General features: G+C 39.0%; 1 protein-coding gene across 1 annotated transcript in view; it reads left to right on the top strand.

Moving 5' to 3' along the window:
- The window catches only part of DNAH11 (dynein axonemal heavy chain 11), a 279,731-nt gene that overhangs the window by 237,687 nt on the left and 23,264 nt on the right, over positions 1 to 18,780 (top strand). The window contains exons 66-74 of the mRNA XM_006028586.3: positions 6,707 to 6,911; positions 8,217 to 8,381; positions 9,256 to 9,396; positions 10,025 to 10,195; positions 11,825 to 11,947; positions 12,584 to 12,777; positions 14,354 to 14,502; positions 15,457 to 15,584; positions 18,365 to 18,592. Of these exons, the coding sequence (XP_006028648.1) occupies positions 6,707 to 6,911; positions 8,217 to 8,381; positions 9,256 to 9,396; positions 10,025 to 10,195; positions 11,825 to 11,947; positions 12,584 to 12,777; positions 14,354 to 14,502; positions 15,457 to 15,584; positions 18,365 to 18,592 (1,504 nt within the window). The remainder of the gene's footprint in view (positions 1 to 6,706; positions 6,912 to 8,216; positions 8,382 to 9,255; positions 9,397 to 10,024; positions 10,196 to 11,824; positions 11,948 to 12,583; positions 12,778 to 14,353; positions 14,503 to 15,456; positions 15,585 to 18,364; positions 18,593 to 18,780) is intronic.

Below are 18,780 nucleotides of genomic sequence, written 5' to 3'. Positions count from 1 at the left end.
CATAGTCTAAGATTAATCTCTAGATAAATTACCTCATTGTTTCAGTGAAAGCTATTCTATGGTGTTTTCCCACCCCTCTGCTTATCATTGTTGCTCATTTTCTTTAAGCTGAGAGAGAGCAATAACAAAATATTTATTTTTCCCAGCTGTGCAATTAACAAAAAAAGTAGAATAGCTGCAGTGATAAAACCCAGTGAGTTATTAGGTAGTTTTTGTCTTTCATAGATGATAACCACACAAATTGATGAAAATTTATTACCTCTGCAAATTGAGAACCCATAAAATACTATTTCAGTACAAGATGCCCAAGCTCATTTTATAACCAGGCATCCTTTCATTTTCATAACATAGCATTTTTCCCTTGGTAATTTTTTTAACTGACAAAGCAATCTGAAATGTCCTCCTTTGTCTGATACCTGGTTCTAATAACCTTTTGTCTGTGCTTTTAAGAATGGTATATCCCAGGGCTTCTGATGTACTGTGGGAAAACTTGTCTTACCTTCAGTGCCCCAAGTAAATAAGTGATTTCAGTTTGCCATTACATTTAGCTGAGGTTATTTTGGCTCTGCATTATCTCACTTTTGCCCCTATGACCCCTGGGTCAAGCCATAATTGAGCTCTGTCTGAGATGCTGCATGATTGTTCAGGAGGACTTTCTGAAATGTGGAGACCAGCAAGACTTTGAGGACAAAAACATGCATTCATGGAAAATTGACTAGATGTGAGGAGTATTGTCTTCGTAAACTGGTACTTTTGGATCAGAAGTAGCAGCATGGAGAAATAGGATCACATCATCTTGCAGATGTGGAATGACCAGGAGTGTCTCCAGAACTTTAGCATGAGAAGAGGAATCATGGAGCTGCATGAGGAGCATGTCCTAACTCTCTGATGCTGTAGCACTCAGTTGAACAGACCCATACCAGTGCCAAAGCATGTTTTTGTTGCTTTCAGGAATCTGACTGGCCCAGGCTGCTGCAGATCCCCGATTAGTCGCTTTGCTGTGGACAGGTTAACTATTATATAGGGCTGGGATAGTTTTGTGAGCTGATTCTTCCTATGATTTACCCATGTGGGCAGGACATAAGGAATGTGCCTAAGAAGGAATATCATAACAGCTATCAAAGAAAATGGGGTTTCCAAACTAACCTAAGGCCATTGATAGAAGAGGTGCCCATAGTTTGCTTACCTAGAGGAACTAACAAAAATGTTAATGGAAAAGCCTGGTTCCAAAAGCTAGACTCTTCAGGAAGCAGGTTCATGAATGCAAAGGTAGGCAATGACAGGGTGCTGAGGAGATCTGGCTTTTACCTGCTGGGACTTCAGTTCCATTAATGACATTGCTATCAAAAGTATATTGGTGACAACCATTGTTTTGAGGAACCCTATTTACTGTCTTCTACTGTAATCCACAAAACAATGAATCCTGAGTGCAGGGCCTGGCAAATGATAATTAAGTTGCATGTGTAGCAGTTGCAGGATGGTGGCTGAATAACATTTGACTGTCTGAAGGAGAGAGAGCACTGTCTAGAAAACTGGTTGTTCCCATACTTTGGCAACATAGTGCAATGCTGCTGAGCTGTAAAGATACTTAATGAATATTTAATTGTGTTTGCATGGGGATTATTGTATTAAATTCTTGATAAACTATTATGTGTTTTGTAGCTTTTATTTGTTTTTAAAAGTATGTAGTGGGGGCTGCTCCCCATATTATATTATTAAATGTATTATGATTTGCTTTTATTTATTTTTAATTCTTTGTTAACTATTGGCTTTTATTTTGGAGGGGAAAGGCCTTTTTAATCCATTTTAAAGTAGATTTCACAATACCAATAAATGTTTTTTACACGTTGTAATGAGAAAATCTTGTGCTTTTGTGTTTTCAGTGATTTGGACATTGTGCAACTTCAATAAAATCTTGTCACAACTTTCAGGTCTAAGAACATACATGAGAATATAAGAAATACCATATTGGGTCAGATAAATGGTCCATCTAGCCCAATATATTGTCTCTGACAGTGGCAGGAGTAGATGTTTTAGAGGGAGAGCATATGAACAGGGTAGACCTAAAGTAGTTTATCCACTATCAGACCTTCTCTAATATCCACTGTCATTGATTTAGAGATGCCAGATATATTCCTGACTCTTCTGTTTAATAGTTATTAGTAGATCTATCATCTATGAATTTGTCTAGTTCATTTTTTGAGCTTGGCCAAACCATCTGCCTCTACAACCTCCTGTGGTCATGACAAGTTAACTATGTACTGCATAAAAAAGTACCTTTTCTTCTTAGTTTTCAGTGGCTGCCCACTATTTCTAGTATCCTGGGACTTGCTGAATAACAGTTCCCTATTCATGTTGTCCACACCCTTCATAATTGTGTATAGACTTGTGTTTTATCCCCTCCTCAGCCTTATCCTTTCCAAACTGAAGAGTCCTAGTCTTTATGGTCTCTCCTGGTATCTGGGAGCTGCTCCATTCCCTTGATCATCTTGGTTGTCCTTTTCTGTACATTTTCTAATTCTACTACATCTTTTTTGAGATGCAGAGACCAAAATTGATAGTATTTAAGGTGCGGATGCACCATGTATTTGTACAGTGGCCTGATGATCTTTTCCATTTTCAATTTTCTGTTTTCAGTTCCCTCATAAACGATTTTATTAGCTTTTTTGGTTGCCATTGTGCATTGAACTGTTGTTTTTAGAGAGCTATCTACAGCGACTCCAAGGTCTCTTTCCTGAATCGTAATGGGTCAGAACTCACCACTGCAAACATGTAATTGAGTTTATTTTTCCCCAGGTGCATTACCTTGTACTTGTCAATGTTGAAGTTCATCTCCCCTGCTTTTGCTCACTCAGTCTGGCAAGATATTTCTGCAGCTGTTCTCCATCAGCTTGGTATTTGACTACCAGGAATGATTCAGTATCATCTGCAAATGGGAAGATTTCATGCTGCACCCCCATTCCCAGGTCATCGATGAAAATATTTAGGAAAACCATGTCCAGTACAGATCCCTGCAGGACTCTACTTCTGACCTCCCTCCATCCTGAAAAGTGACCATTTAACCCTATTCTTTGCTTTCCTTTGAAAACGCATTCAAAACAACAGTCTCTATACAGAAAAACAAAAGCTATTAAACAAACAGTAGGGCCAGTTTACAACTGGAAAGTGATTAGTGTTCTTTGTGTGCTTCAGTACCAGTGGTTTGTGATTGTGTTAGTAGGTGGTCAGTGACTGTTCATTACATACTTAAAACCAGTAACTCTAGTTGACTTAATCAAAGCCAACAAACTAAACTGCTGTAACAATTATTGTCTCGGCTGCTTGTGATGTCCTTTTTTCTCTCTCTGACATCTTGTTTTGCCTATATTTCCCATTAATGAATAGTGGTATGGGTACCTACATTCAGAGTGTGCAGCCAGCACCTGTCCACTCCAGCTCTTAGAACTGTCCATTGCCCAGGCAACTCCAGAGATTTCTAAGTCCTGCACTGGCTGCATGATATAATGACCTGGTGAAGAATCTCAGGTCGCAGACACTGGCACAATTCCCAAGCCAACCACCAGAACCAGACTGATTCAGTCACAGGCTCTAGTCTTGGCAGAGGTGCTGTCACTTGCAAAGGAGGTGGCTATGGTGCTAGCACTGTCTATTAGCCCTTTTTGAGCAGCACATTGAACAGCTGCTCCATAATTCTTCAAGGAGCAGACAGGCCACTATGATTTTTGCCATGGAGAACAGCTGCTCCATAAGCGTTTTTGCCATGTGAGAGTACCCTTGCCTTATTGGCTATGTGAATACAAAGCTACAGCTTACATTTGTCATATTTGGTATGCCAACATTTCTCGTTTGTGTGCTGTACAGCTCAGAAGCAACTAATTCAAATGCTGTGCAACAACAGTTCAATGCATCCTGGTAAGAACGTTCTACGATCCTTTACAAAAATTAAGTTTGCTGATGTGTAGTGAGGAGAGGGGTCAAATCAAAATAGGACCTCTGTTATCAGCACTGCTTTGTTTTTCAGATTTGGAGTCTGTTTGAAGACATAAATATTAAGAAATACAAGTTAGAAAAATGGTGTTTCAGGTCAGCAGTAGGGCCCTATCCGGGTATGTGAAGGAGCTTTCTAGAAGCCTGAAGACATAACAGCTCATTAGTGAATAGATGGGTTTAGTAAGTTACCAAAATGATTCTACAAAGTTTTTGCCCTCTCAGCTAACCTGAATGCCTAACTAGAGATTGTGCTTCATGAAAAAAATTCTAAGCATCACCTTCCAAGCAGGGTGCTTGTTATAATATGCTTAACTAGTCAGGGGTTGTTGGCTACCAGCAGATTGGCCAGTATTTTCCCTCTCGCCTTATGTCAGACCTACGAGCACAAGAAAAAGGAATGCAATAAACAATGTCTTTGTTAGCAATGATTTTATCACTTTCATAGATTTCATAGGGGCTGGAAGGGACATCATGAGATCATCAGGTACAGCCTCCACCCCCTCCCCCCCACCATAGGCAGGAAGTCATCTGGGATCAAGTGACTTTGTATCCCCAAGAATTTTTAATCTATGCTAGTAAAAAATGTGCAGAGGAATAATAGCACTGGATTGCTACCCCACCCTCACCATAGCTTCCTGTGTCTAATAAATGGAGAAAATACAGTGGACAGAGATCAATGCCTGGGGTGCTTAGTAGTAAGAGTTTTATCACATTAAATACACCAATGAAGCTGTAAGCCAAGGAGTTGGGGTGATACTTTTACAATGAAGGTACAAATGAAAAGTATTAAATTAGTACAAGATAATAAAAGTAAGTGAAAAAAAATTCACTTAAGCATGCTGCAGCTGATATCTTGTGAATGTATTTAAACATAGCAGAGGAAGTACTTTGAAACACCTAATTGTTTTTGGTTGTATTTTTTCAATTGTTTTTCCCTGTTTGTCCATTTTGTAATACACGTGACTTGGGCAGGAGAAGGAAACTGAATTATGGCTACCACCTAAAGCTAAGCACACTCCAGTACCTGCAAGAATCCTTCAAAACAGTAACTTCACTGGTCACAAACCAAGACATCTCTCCCTCTTTACACTGTAATTTCTCACATAGCAATAACAGACATGGCAAGCAGCACTTACCAGGAAACAAATCTGTTCCCTTTCCCTTTGAGGCTGCTGTACAGGCTATTCTAGTTGACTATGAGTTGATCTGAGTTAATCACTCTTTGCTTCTGGAATTTGTCCTTGCTAGCATCCTATTCCTCTGTGCATTTAATCCCCATAGGTATATAACAGGGGTATAGCAGAGAGTGGGGTTTGTGCTTGGGGCAGAGGCATACTTGTAACAGGGGCATGCTTACTGCTGACCTTTGATTTGATTCCTTGGTGTTGTGGTGCAGGTGTTTTCAGTTTGCTTCAGTACTTCTGTCCAACTGGGTGGATGTTGAATGCTTCCAGATGCTTGGAGTTTATCTCCTAGGGGCGTGCATTCTCGCAAAATTGTTTAGAGTTTATCTCCTAGGGGCGTGCATTCTCGCACATTTGTTTCCCTGGGAACAGTCCATCCACTAGCTAGCAGAAATGTGTCTAGGCTCTTCTGGCCATCTTCTGCAGGTTGGGAGCACATGTATGGCTTGGCAGATGCAGCAAAGGTTCTTGGTATCTAAACCCAAGCACACTGTGTAGAAAATGAAGGGTCTGGTGCAAAGCAGAGGCACATAAAGGAGTACAAAATGTCTGGGGAATAGAGGACAAGCGGGTAGAAGATGCAGGTACAGAGAACTTTGGGATTGGCAGCAGGGACTATATGTATGCAAACCCAGGGGTGTATGGCTTTGCTACATCCTACTAAGTGGGCCAGTAGGGCAACTTCATAGCTCAAGTATCTTCCACCACACCTGCAGCAGAACTTGGCAGCTCAAGCTAGATGCATGTGGATGGGCAGAGTGGGCACTGACACATACCAGAAGATGCAGTGCTCTTGCAATGTATTCCAAAAAATTCCAAATCATTTTTCAAACCTATGCAATGTTTTACCTCGCCTGTCTGCATATCTGAGCTTGATACTTTAGTAAGGTGCCCTGGCAGCAGTAGAATCATAGCATGGTAAAGGAACAGCCAGTGAGAAGTCTCTTCATTAGGGGATCTGATTAATATAATATAATAAAAGATAATTTTTACTGTCTCTCAATTAGCAAGAAAGTAATTTTGAAACAACTTTTTGTAAGTCATGTTAAAAATTCTCTTTGGTTTCTCAGTCCCTAGTCCTATGTCTCCTTTTCATTTTGCTGTTTGTTATAAATATGAACTGTTTAGTTCCTTGTTTCAGCCTTTATGGCTAAGATATTTTTAAAAGATAGGAAAGTAGAAGATGCTAAAGAGAGCATTGGTAAGAATACAAATATCACTCTACAGTTGTTTGAAAACATTTCATAGTAGACACAAGGATGAAAAGTTTCCTGTGAACAGTGGACTCTTCTATATATCAGCCTATTTCCAGTAAGCCACAGTTAAGGAACTTCAGTACCAGGTAAATCTCTCGTACTGAAAAGAGTGCAGACCGTTTGTTCCAAGTGAATTTTATCATCCTCACTTTCCTTTCAGGCTGTTTGGTTTGCATGATTTTTGTGACATTAGAATTATGTAGCACTTGAGTGAAGTAAAATATTTTAAAATTGCTTTATTTTATGCCATTTCCATTGCCATATACTTATTCTCAGGTATATTAAGATTGAAGACAAAGAATGCGAGTTCAACAAGAATTTCCGTATCATCCTTCACACTAAGTTGGCTAACCCTCACTACAAGCCAGAACTGCAGGCTCAGACCACCCTCATTAATTTCACTGTCACAAGGGATGGGTTGGAAGACCAGCTGTTGGCTGAAGTTGTTACTGCTGAAAGACCCGACTTAGAAAAACTTAAAGTGAGCCCTTCTTTCGACTACTTTTGCTGTTCTTCCCAGGGTTTAAAGCCAGCCCCATGTCCTATGGAATCTGCTGTGCAGTGACTTTCACTTACTTATACATGAAGTGGACATAAAGGGTCATTCTGAGAAGTGTGTGAAACACTGGCTGTAAGAATCTGCTGCCCCAACAGATGCTCTCTTCTTCTGAGGCTCCAACCCTAATACAAAATACAGCTTGTAATGATTGCGCCGTGATAATCTTCTTTTCTCTCTTTCTGCACTGGTTTAAACCACCTCAGTGTTTTCTGCTTCAATGGGCTTGAGCCAATAAGCAGAAATTAAATTTCATGCCAATTTGCAAGAGGATACAACTGCACCATTAAGCTCTAGGGCATTTGGCTAATTATGCTCGGAATTTATTCCTGCTAAAATGCAGAACTATATTTACTGAATTATTAATCATTTTGCAGTAACTTGTGAACAGAAATATTTTTATAGATTTCTGGAAAAGGCTCTTTAGGGGATTTGCCATGTTTTACCAGATGTTTAAAGATGAAAAATATATGTATAGGTGAACAGTCAATAATAAGGATGCTTCTACTTCTGTAACAACTTAATTCCAAGAATCTCCAAACACTACAAAATTGGAATTGGTTAAGACTCATAGCGCCCACCCCTCTGATCCTGCTATTACATTACCTATTTTACAGAAGGGCAAACTGAGACCACAGAGACTAAGTTTACTTGCAAGTATCGGGATCAGAGTTAGGAACAGGATCTGAAAAATTCTTGGCTAGATTCCTCTGAGTCTGAGTGTTTGGTGCAGGATTGTGTGAAGAGTGGATATCAGCAGGGTAGTTTTACCTACCTCCCTTATCATCACTGGTGTTATTTGTTGCCAGTCAAGGGTTCTCCCTAAAGAGAGTCAGTGTAGCAGAGCAGACCTCTGCCATGGTCTTCTGAGCTGGAGTGAGCATAGCAGAGGGACTACATTCTTCAGCTTTCTAAGTTCTGGAATTGTCGAACACAATGAAAATTCCCTACCTGCTATTTTTTTGCAATAAAGAGGCTAAAGTAAGGCTAAGTCTGGCTCACTACCTTGCTGTTACATTCCAATGTCTGATCTTGCTGTCTTAATGTTTGGTTAATACCATTAGACCATGCCTTTTTTGTTAGAAAGGAAGTTGCATTCTCTTTTTTTCTGAAACAGAGCTGAAATGTAATGATCTAAATAAATGGAGAATAAAGATTTCTAGACTGTGAAACAAACATTCACCTTTTGTTGCTATTGTTTGAATCCAGTCTTTTCATTCTCCTTGTTAGTCTGCCCTAACCAAACAGCAGAATGACTTCAAGATTGAACTGAAACATCTGGAAGATGATCTTCTGCTTCGTCTTTCAGCTGCTGAGGGTAGTTTCTTGGGTGACACTGAGTTGGTGACAAAACTTGAATCAACGAAGAAAACAGCAGCAGAAATCGAATGCAAGGCAGTAACAATTTTATTGTTCTTTTTAATTTTTATTTTAAATTATCTGTAAAATGCAGATTCTCAATTATTTTAGATAATATATTTAGTAGACCTAACTTTGTTTTTAATGTATCCGTTATTCCTAATTGCGCAGTAAGCACTTAAGATACATATATCCACAATTCCTTTTTGGCATCTTATTGATCATATATGTATTGCTTTTTGCTTCCTAGATTGATGCCTGATAACTAATAGAATGAATTGGGAATAAATGTATTGCCATGTGACTAATATTTGTCAAAAACAAATATAAATATTGTCCCAAAGAATATCTATTCTTTAACTGTTATGCAAGTAAAAGCCTCTTTGTATGGGAGGTCATACAGAGACATTAATGATAAGGGATGTGACTGTGACTGAATCCAAAAATTCAGACTGTTGCTTACAAGTAATTTTCACACCATTGCCTTAGTTTATTTGAAACAATTAATTGGTGGCAGCTAGAGAGAAGGTCCTTATTAAAATAAGTGCAAGTTTACTTCGCTGTTATGCAACCAGCGTCTCTGATAAGAAAATAAATATGCAGCTCCTCATCAACTTCAGCCTTAATTTTACTTAGATAAGTATTAAGAAGTATATTAATGATCTGTAGTAAATAGTAATATATCAAAGAGGAGATTAAATTACTTTCATTTCTAGCCAGCAAGCAATGAAAACAGTGTCCAGTATAATCCTTCCGGGGCCAAATAATATTGTTGTCTGAAATACGTAAACTTTCCAGATTTGCAGTCACATTCTTTCTTAAACTCATGGGAATTTGTAATTTATTTAGTCTCATGGGCTGATAATTATGATAAATTAAAAAAGTAAACTGGGCAACTATCTTCCTACAGGTAGCTGAAGCAAAAGAAAATGAGGCTACAATTAATGAGATGAGAGAGCATTACAGACCCGCAGCTGTAAGAGCATCTCTTCTTTACTTTGTTGTTAACGATCTGCGCAAAATCAACCCCATCTATCAGTTCTCACTGAAGGTAAAGCTTTATTTTCTGATAAGAAGTACAATTTAATCCCAGCAATTAGTGATCTAGTATGTTAATGCTTTGTATCTTTTTATTGGATGTTAAGATTTGCAATGCAACATGTCTGTGAGAAGAAAAGGAGGGTTGTATGTTTTCCCCACTCATTCTTTAAAATATAATACTTCCCAATAATCTCTCTTTCTATTACATTCTAATATGGCTAGTAAAGTTTACCTTACCATTGTTTAATGCTCCCTATAAAGCTAAGTGAAGAGAGATTTAAAGCTTTTGTTAAACAGCACGGTCCAGGAAATATACTTAGGGGAGATGTTAGAATGAGGAAGGAGAGTCTCTCCTCAAAACCCACCAGCTTTTCCAGGCTAAGAGAATGCACTATTTTCAGAGTGTCTTATGGGTGGGGAAGCCTTGAGGAGTCTTCTGGAAAATATTGCCATTTGCCATCTCCCTTCCCCCAATCTTAGTAAAATTTTCTTTAAAGGCCCACTTTTCTGAGAAGGGTGATTTTCTTCATAATGTCTGGTGTTTAGGACAAGTCATTTCCTCTTAAAATGGTTACTAAGTATGCTGCTCTTTTAAAGGTTTTTTATTAGTCTTTCTTTTTTTAAACCCGAATTTTTAGGCCTTCAGCACAGTCTTCCACAAAGCATTAGAACAGGCTGATGCATCAGAGGATATCCAGGGTCACATCTCCAACCTGACAGAAGCTATTACATATTCCACCTTTTTGTATACCAGCCAGGGACTTTTTGAAAAGGACAAACTCATATTTCTAGCCCAGACAGCCTTTCAGGTGAGAAAAAAATAATGCAAAAGGTGGTGATGGTCGTGCTGCTGTAGGTATTCTCTGTTGGAAGAAGACAGATTTAGGACAATACATCAAGCCATCCCATGTTTATTTACTACTTTACACACCTTTGATGCTCCTATAATAAATATTTACATAAAAATTCCAGTACAATTTACTAGTGTTGTTATCTAAGCATCTATGGTGCATGAGGTACTGTTTCTTTAAGCATTTAAAATGTTGTAATACGCCTCTGAGTGTAGAAATGAAGATTATGAAAGGTGCTATTTGAGGTTATATTGCATCTTGTATTTAAAGGAGGGAATAAAAATCTGTTAGGGATTTGGAAATGTGCAAAAACAATCCATTGGAACTTAAGCCCATTACTTCTTGTCCTATCCGTGGTGGGCATCAGGAACAATTGATCACCATCCTTCTTGTAGCCAGCCTGTTAGTATTTAAAGACTGTTTTTAAATCCCTACTTACTCTTCTCCTGTCTAGACTATTAGGAAGGAGGCTAGTGCAGTGGTTCTCAAACTGTGGGTCGCAACATCAGCATATAAGGTTTTAGGGGTGGGGGGCTGTGGGTTGGGAATGAGGGGCTAAGGAAATGGGGTCATAAATGTGGAGTCAAGCTAAGGAAAAATTTGGGAAACCCTGGGCTAGTGAGCATTATGTGGGTTCCGAGTGCTGGAGGAGGGAAAAGGGAGAGAGCGATGCAGGTGCTCTGTGCAGCTTGTGGCATGGTATCCATGGGGGTACTCTTGCTGCCAGGGCGTAGCGCACACCCCTGCAACTGCCCTTGCCCAGCTCCTCCCAGCTTTTCAGTCAGGGAGAGCTGGAGGCAGCACAAAGGCCTAGCTGGCAGCCAGTGCGTTCCTCTGGAGGGCCAGGCCTCCGTTTGTGCCAATGCATTTTTTTGCAGGCTTCGCACCACTTCTTTTCCTCGGCTTTTTTTTACCACCGCGTACAAATTTGCCACTGCATGCAAATTTGCAGCACAGCACATATTTTAATGTTCACCATGTGTAGTTTGTGGTGTCACAAAGAGATATGTTGTGCCACAAACTGCATCCCCCTTCTCATTTGGATGCGGCCTGTGTGTTTAAGGCAGGGGGTATAAAAAGGGGGAGTTGTATGTAATTCAGATTCCCTTTCTCACTTCAGTGGTGCTGTATGAAAGAATTCTGGACCACAGCTGTGCATGATTAACTCTGATCTTTAAGGACTATGGTGTTAATTGCTTTTTTTACTATAGCTAAATTATCATAAACTGTAGCTGCTGTTGTTATCTAGCTATTTGTTAAATATTCCAAGGATTCTGCTATCACTATCATGCAACACAACAGCAATTCTACCTTCTGCAGAATTAGTTCAGAAGCTGCTCTCTGGTTTTTTGAGCGTCTAACAGCTTAAAATTGATCTCACTCTATTAATTGATTTATATTTTTCCTCTTTATTTTAAAATCATTGGGAAATGGTAAATTCTTTTATTGGCGCTTCAGAAGATTGTCACAGGAATTCTAAGTACTTTGTGCTGCCTATTCAATAATTTCTATGGAGTGGTGAATACTTTAAGAGAAGTGACTGTGAAGTAAACCTGATGACCTTTTTCAATTTTGTATGCTGTCAAGATTCTGCTGAGAAGTAAAGAGATAGAGCTCCTTGAATTGGATTTCCTGCTTCGATTCACAGTAGAACACACTTACAAGAGTCCTGTTGACTTTTTAACTACTCAGTCATGGAGTGCCATTAGGGTAGGTTTGGAGAATTGCTTCTCAATTTGAAAGCTTATTTCATGTTATTTCTGGAGCCATAATACTACAGCTAGGTAATGTCACAGAGAGTCATATATTCCATAATAAATTTGAATAGAACTAGCAATACTTTTGAATAAATTGTCCTTGCATTTTAAATGTATTGTTCCTGAGATGATAAAATAATGCATGTGTTTCATAGGAACATAGGAAAGTAGGGCTCAGAGGGATCTCAAAAGGTCATGTTGCCCAGCCCCCTGCTCATAGCAGGATCATCCCTTCATGTGGAAACCCTGGTCATCTGTGCATTCTTTTGTGAATATAATTTTGATATTTGCACTTATCCCTCACTCTAAAACCTAGTGTTACATGTTGCATGCATCATAATTTGATGTTTAACTCTAAACAGATCGGGTGGAGAATTTGAATGGAGTTCTGTTTAACAAATAAAGTTCTTCAAAAAGGGCAATAGGTGCAAATTATACTTTAAAATAGGTCAAGTATGGTTAATAATGTGACAAAATGTATTGGTATTATTCTAATAGTGGCAATGTATTTCTCTCTTATCTTAAAAATCGTGTGTGTGTGTGTGTGTGTGTGTGTGTGTGTGTGTGTGTGTGTGCGTGTTCATCCCAGGCCATTGCTCTAATGGAGGAGTTCCAAGGACTAGATCATGATATTGAAGGGTCTGCCAAGCGGTGGAAGAAATGGGTGGATTCAGAATGCCCAGAAAAGGAGAAGCTTCCTCAGGAGTGGAAAAGCAAGAACTCTCTTCAGAAACTTATCATACTGAGGGCACTCCGCCCAGACAGAATGACGTATGCCCTGAGGTAGGATCTTTGTTGTGGCAATGAAATCTGCATGAAGCCAGCTCAGGCATATAGCACACAATGGAGAAAGATCAAATTTTAAACGATGGGGATCCAACATATCAAGCAAACTGGTCGGCCAGGCTTGAGATTTTGATTATTGGCCCTTGGGCTTCGTACAACGCCTTTCTTTTCTTTGTCAGGAGCTTGAGAAGATGGTAGGATGAGATTGGCACGTTTGAATTTTGACCTATTTACAGGGATTTGACCTGTTTGTTTATGGTTTATATACACATTCACCTTGCTATGTGAAAAAGTTCATTTGTAAATCAGATATATTTCTCTTGCCATAGTTTTTCTCATTGTTTTACTAGACATAGCAGTTAGCTGGTAATTTTCTCGGTCTGACATCTTTAAATAACTATACGTTTCAGAAATAAATAAGCAAATAATGAGCAAATAAAACAAAAAACCGAAACAAACAAAAACCCTCAAACCCAACCCTCTTAAGGTTGTTTTTTAAATTCTTCACTTAAATAATAATACCCAGGTATCTTACTCATGCATATAAAACTCTGGCATGCATCAGCCACTGTGTGGCCAATAGATCCAGGGAGATACTCTTCCCTCTCTATTCGGCATTGGTGAAGCCTCAGCTGGAGTACTGTGCCCAATTCTGGGCACCGCACTTCAAGAAGGATGTGGATAAGCTTGGGAGGGTATAAAGAAGGGCCACCTGTCTGGTTAAGGGCATGGAGATTAGGCCCTACGAGGAGAGAGTCTAGGAACTCGGCCTGTTAAGCCTGAAGAAGAGAAGGCTGAGAGGTAATGATAGCTGCCTACAAGTACATCGGGGGAGCATCAAGAACTAGGAGAGCAACTATTCAAGAGGGCACCTCAAGGGAAGATGAGGTCCAATGAATGGACATAAACTAATAGAGAGTAAATTCTGGTTAGATAAAAGGAAAAACTTCTCTGTAATGATCTCCACAATCTGGAACACACTCCCAGCAGAGGTGGTGCAGCCACCCTTCTTGGAGATGTTCAAGATGAGACTGGACAAGCACCTTGTTGAGCTCATGTGAGCCCAATAACTTCCTGCCTGGCAGGGGACTGGGCTTGATGATGTTACAGGTCCTTTCTGGTTCTGTTTCTATGATTCTATATAACTTATTAGGCTAGTATGTTTCCTTACCTGGTACTTTCTCTGCCCAGCTGTCCTTTCTTGATACATTTATTTTGGGGTTGACTTGGGATTGTATGGTATAGTTTTTTTGAATAGCAGGGGACTGGATGCAGGAGACCTCCCTCCCTGCTCCCTCCCTGCTCCCTCCCCTCCCCCCTACAGTTCCTGTTTTCCTCTGTTTATTTGTTACTCACTGTCCCCTTTCATGAAAAGAAGCATGGCAAATTGTTCTCTACCCTCTTCACCTTTATGCTGCCCTTTTTTCCATTAGTATTTTTCCCCAGCACCTTTCTTTAATAAAACTGCTGATAGTTCAGTACTAGCAGTGCCTGCTTTGAGAATAGCCATGGCCCAAAGTCTGTAACAATGGAAGTTCATTATGTGCTCAATTTATGCTTTATATTTATACAGGAACTTTGTGGAGGAAAAACTAGGTTCAAAATATGTGGAGGGCACAAGGATAGACTTGGCAAAATCATGTGAAGAGAGCAGTCCAGACATGCCCGTCTTTTTTATTCTCTCTCCGGGAGTAGACCCACTTAAAGATCTGGAGACACTTGGTGAGTCTCATTTCCTTGGGAGCTTTGTTTGCATCAGAGGCAGTCAATCCTGCCCCTGCTGAAGTCAAAGGATTAGGTCCTAAATTTTTTAAAAATCATAAGCAAACAAGAACAATAAAATTTTTCCCTATAAAGAAATAGAAATTACCATGGCAAAGTTGGGCTGGATTTATCTTCACTGAGAGAGTTAAGTTCTGAAGTTTCTCTACCCCCCACCACTTATTTGTGGTAAATTAGGTGGATGAAAAGTGCAAAGCTATAAGCACTACAGTATGAAGAAATTCTGAGGCTGAACATTCCTCTGCTTGGCATAATGCAAGTTTCTTTTGTGCTGTTTTCTACCTTTTGACTAGATGAGGGCCAGAGGGCAATTTTCTCCATGCTCATGTAATCTTGTGCCCCCTGTGACTAAATAATGGTCATTATACAAACTATATTCAATTGTGTAAGGCACTGTCGCTTTATACTTAGGATTACTATTCCCCACAGACTATACTGAGAATACCAGGTTAATACAGCTGTGACCTGACTGTGCTCAATTTAAACTCAGGCCTCACAAGGTGAGAGGCTTGTGCATTTACCCACTGAACCAATCAGTTAAAAAACTGATGTGATATCTACCACATGTTGCTCCTTTTTTATAAGGGAATTGCTTTGCACCCCCTGTAAGAGTTTCTAAAGCTCAGTAACAATGCCTAGCATCTATCAAAATGTCAAAAGGTTCATTATCTTAAAACCAAGGGAACAGATTTCTGCAGGCTTTTTCTAATACCAGCAATAAGGCCACTGTTGAGAGCTCGCAATTTTGCTTGTTGAAATTGTAAGGGTTTAGTGAAGTGCTTCAGAAGAACTAATATATATTGCGCCAGTGATAGTAAAATTAATGAGGCATTATCATTTTTTTTTCCCTTTTATGCTCTGTTCATTTCCCTACCCCCATTGCTCCTTTTACAGGCAAAAAACTTGGGTTTACTATCGACTCTGGAAAATTCCATAATATCTCACTTGGACAAGGTCAAGAGATGGTTGCTGAGGGGGCACTAGAGAAAGCTGCTGCACATGGGCATTGGGTCATTCTCCAAGTAAGTATTAAACAGAGCCAATTTGCACTTGGCTAGGAGTATGTTTTGAAAGTGAAATGACTGCAAAGTAAGGATGGTCCAGCAAAAAACAACTTATCTGCCTTTCAAATGAGGCTTAAAAAGCAAAGTGTTAATTTTCTCTGTTTGCGCTTAATTGTAGCAAAACAAACATTCAGGTATGCTGAGTGTATTACGTTCTGTAGAACTGCCATCCTATTCCCACTGGGGACAGGAGAAATAATATAAGAAAACTTGTGTGACTAGACAGGATTATGTCCTCAGGAATACGCTTCTGTGTAATTAAGAACTCCTGTTCCATTGACTGGGTCATAATGGAGGCTTTAATAAAATTAGAATGACTAGCCCTTGGGAAGCTGTATAATTAGCACTGGAGTGCTGTTCTTCGGAGATAGCAGTAGCAGGTTTGGCCAGCATTGTATGCAGTGAAGATCCACTCGGCAACAAACAAAGAGCTCTTTACATGGCCTACATGAACTGTCATCCTTGGTACAACCATAGAATTTGACAGGAGGACTGGGAGGTGCTGTAACCAGCAGTTTTATATTGTATTTGTAGTTTATACTAATATTTGTAAGGGTCATATTACACTAAAACTCTGCAAGAAATGTATGTCCTGGACCTTGCCAATGAATTGTAAATGCAAAAGGTATTATTATACCATCCAGTTTTATTTTTATTCCACCAGCATTGCTGTTTCCTGTAGGCTTAAAGGAAATATATATGCTAGTATCTCTATGTACTCATAATAAAATAAATAACAGTACTGGCTAAAAGTCCAATTGTTTATGGCACTGTACAAACACAGTGTGAATGCTTTTTTTAATTGATATTTCAGTTAATGGTTATTTTTATCATTTTATAACCAGCTTTACTCATCAAGTTTATCTACCAATAAGTGTGTCTTTCATTTAACATTGATACAGTTGTTATTAAGCATAGAAATGCTGTTGTATGAAGAAAAACAGAGATGAAAAGAGGCGCAATTTGAAGTTCTTCATTTCCTTCAGAGGTTATTTTAGGAGCCTAAATACAGCATGGTATTACGTTTCTGGAAAAACCAATGACAAAAAGCCAGTGCTCAGAGGCTGTTGGTGATGTGCAGCTTCCCACCCAGTGTCTAATGATTTTTGTCATGGTGTATGCAGGGTATTATTTTTAATTAATTGAAAACTGTAGTTCCGGGGAAGCTGGAGAAGACCCTAATTTAGAGTCTTCTAAGATTTTTGGACTAAACCTGAGTAATTCTGCATTCACTAATACGAATAATATAAGTGCAGGTGCTTGGAATTTCATCTAAATTCTTGGGATTTCATCTTTTGCCTTTTTACTCCAAAATTCTGCAAGCCAAAATATTTTTAAGGTTAAAGTAAGTACATGAAAAGTAAAGACACTGAAAGGTCAAATAGGAGCAATGGCATTTTATAGCCATGTACTGACTTCTTTTTGTATATACAAAGTAAATATTAAGCAAACCCACTGATGTTCTTAGTTTTTTGTCTACCACCTCTTGTCTTGATTATAAAGTGCAGCAATTGAAAAACCTTTAGTCATAAGAGGCCAGATTCTATTCCACTGTGTTAGGTGTCTATATGTGGATTAGGTGCCTAAGTGTAAATCTATTCTACCCCGATCAAGACCTGAAAGTCTACTAACACATCTACATTTGTAACACCATCATCTTGCTCTTAAAACTGAGTCCCAAAAAACAGCTAAGGTGAGGAAGACCTACCCACTTTTGTAATTACTGTTTTTCAGGGACTTAAGGTGGAATAGAACTGTACTAAGGCACCTAAAACCTTTTACACACCTAATAATAGGTGAAATAGAATCTTGCCCTAAGGCTTGTATATTTGAAGTCATTGCTATGGGCTTCAATGGAAGAAGGAATAAGTAAAAGTAGAGTAAGTGGGAGCAGAGGAAAATCCAAAGAATGTTGCTTGCAACTCATTGGTCAGAGTGGGAAAAGAGAGAGAATGAGTGTGGGAGAGAGGTAGACTCATAAAGTCACATTTAGGTTTCTGATAGCAGAACCTTTTTTGCATGGTAACTAGTGGATGGCAGAATAAAGAGTGCCTGGAAATGTTTAGGGAAAATAATGCATACGATGCATCAAGATATTGCTTTAATTGTAGTTATTAAACTAGTATTAGTTCTTCTTTCAGACTCTGCACTGTTGTAGAAGCTTTGGCAAAGAGATTCTTTGTTGTTAAAATGAATTTTAGTGGATAACCTGCCTAAATATTTACAATGTGTTCATAGTTTTACAGAATTATCACATCCTCAAATACTATGACCTATCTATCTCTGCAATTATAACTTGATACTGGTTCCTTTGTTTCGTGTCTCTCAGCTTTGACCTCAGCGTGGGCTGGAAATATATTGCCTCAAAGGCCCAAACTCCACAAAACACTTAAGCACAGGGTTAAGTGCTTTGTGGAATAGGGATAGAATTACTCTTATGTTTAATTCTAAGTGCATGCACTTGTGCTTTGCTAAATCTAGACCTGAAATCTGCAGAAGCTAAAGGAAAATAACAGGTTTCAAGAAATATCCTCTGCCTAGCACTCTTAACATCTTTTCTGCTCTCTTGGCTCATTTAAAGAAGACATGCTATATGGACTTAAATAAGGGTCTATATTTTGTTGTGAAACCACTATGGTACTGTTTTGCTTAAGGTATTTTTAATGTATGTGGTTACTTTAGTTCCAAAATAAGAAACATTTTTGTCTCCCCTGAAATTTTTGGCTGTTTTCCAATAGAACATTCACCTAGTAGCCAGTTGGCTGGGGACTTTGGAGAAACTCCTCGAACATTACAGCAAAGGAAGTCATTCTGATTACCGGATCTTCATTAGTGCTGAACCAGCTCCAACCCCAGAAGAGCACATCATCCCTCAAGGAATACTAGAAAACTCAATTAAAATTACTAATGAACCTCCTACTGGGATGCTGGCTAATTTGCATGCTGCTCTCTACAATTTTGACCAGGTATAAACGTTTTTTTTTAATTACTACACCATTCTGCAATAATTGGTGCTGTTGAACACTGGTCGTGGAATCCAGGAATTGCTACACTAAAACAAAATTCACAAAATGCAAACCCTGTCCTATCTCCTCTCAGTGAATCCGTTTCCCATCACCATGGAGCACATGTTTCAAACACAAAGTTTTTTACA

The sequence above is a fragment of the Alligator sinensis genome, unplaced genomic scaffold (genome assembly GCF_000455745.1).
Source record: "Alligator sinensis unplaced genomic scaffold, ASM45574v1 scaffold1112_1, whole genome shotgun sequence".
Classification (NCBI taxonomy): domain Eukaryota; kingdom Metazoa; phylum Chordata; order Crocodylia; family Alligatoridae; genus Alligator; species Alligator sinensis.
The sequence above is the reverse complement of the archived record's forward strand: the minus strand, read 5'-3'. Positions and strand labels throughout refer to the sequence as shown.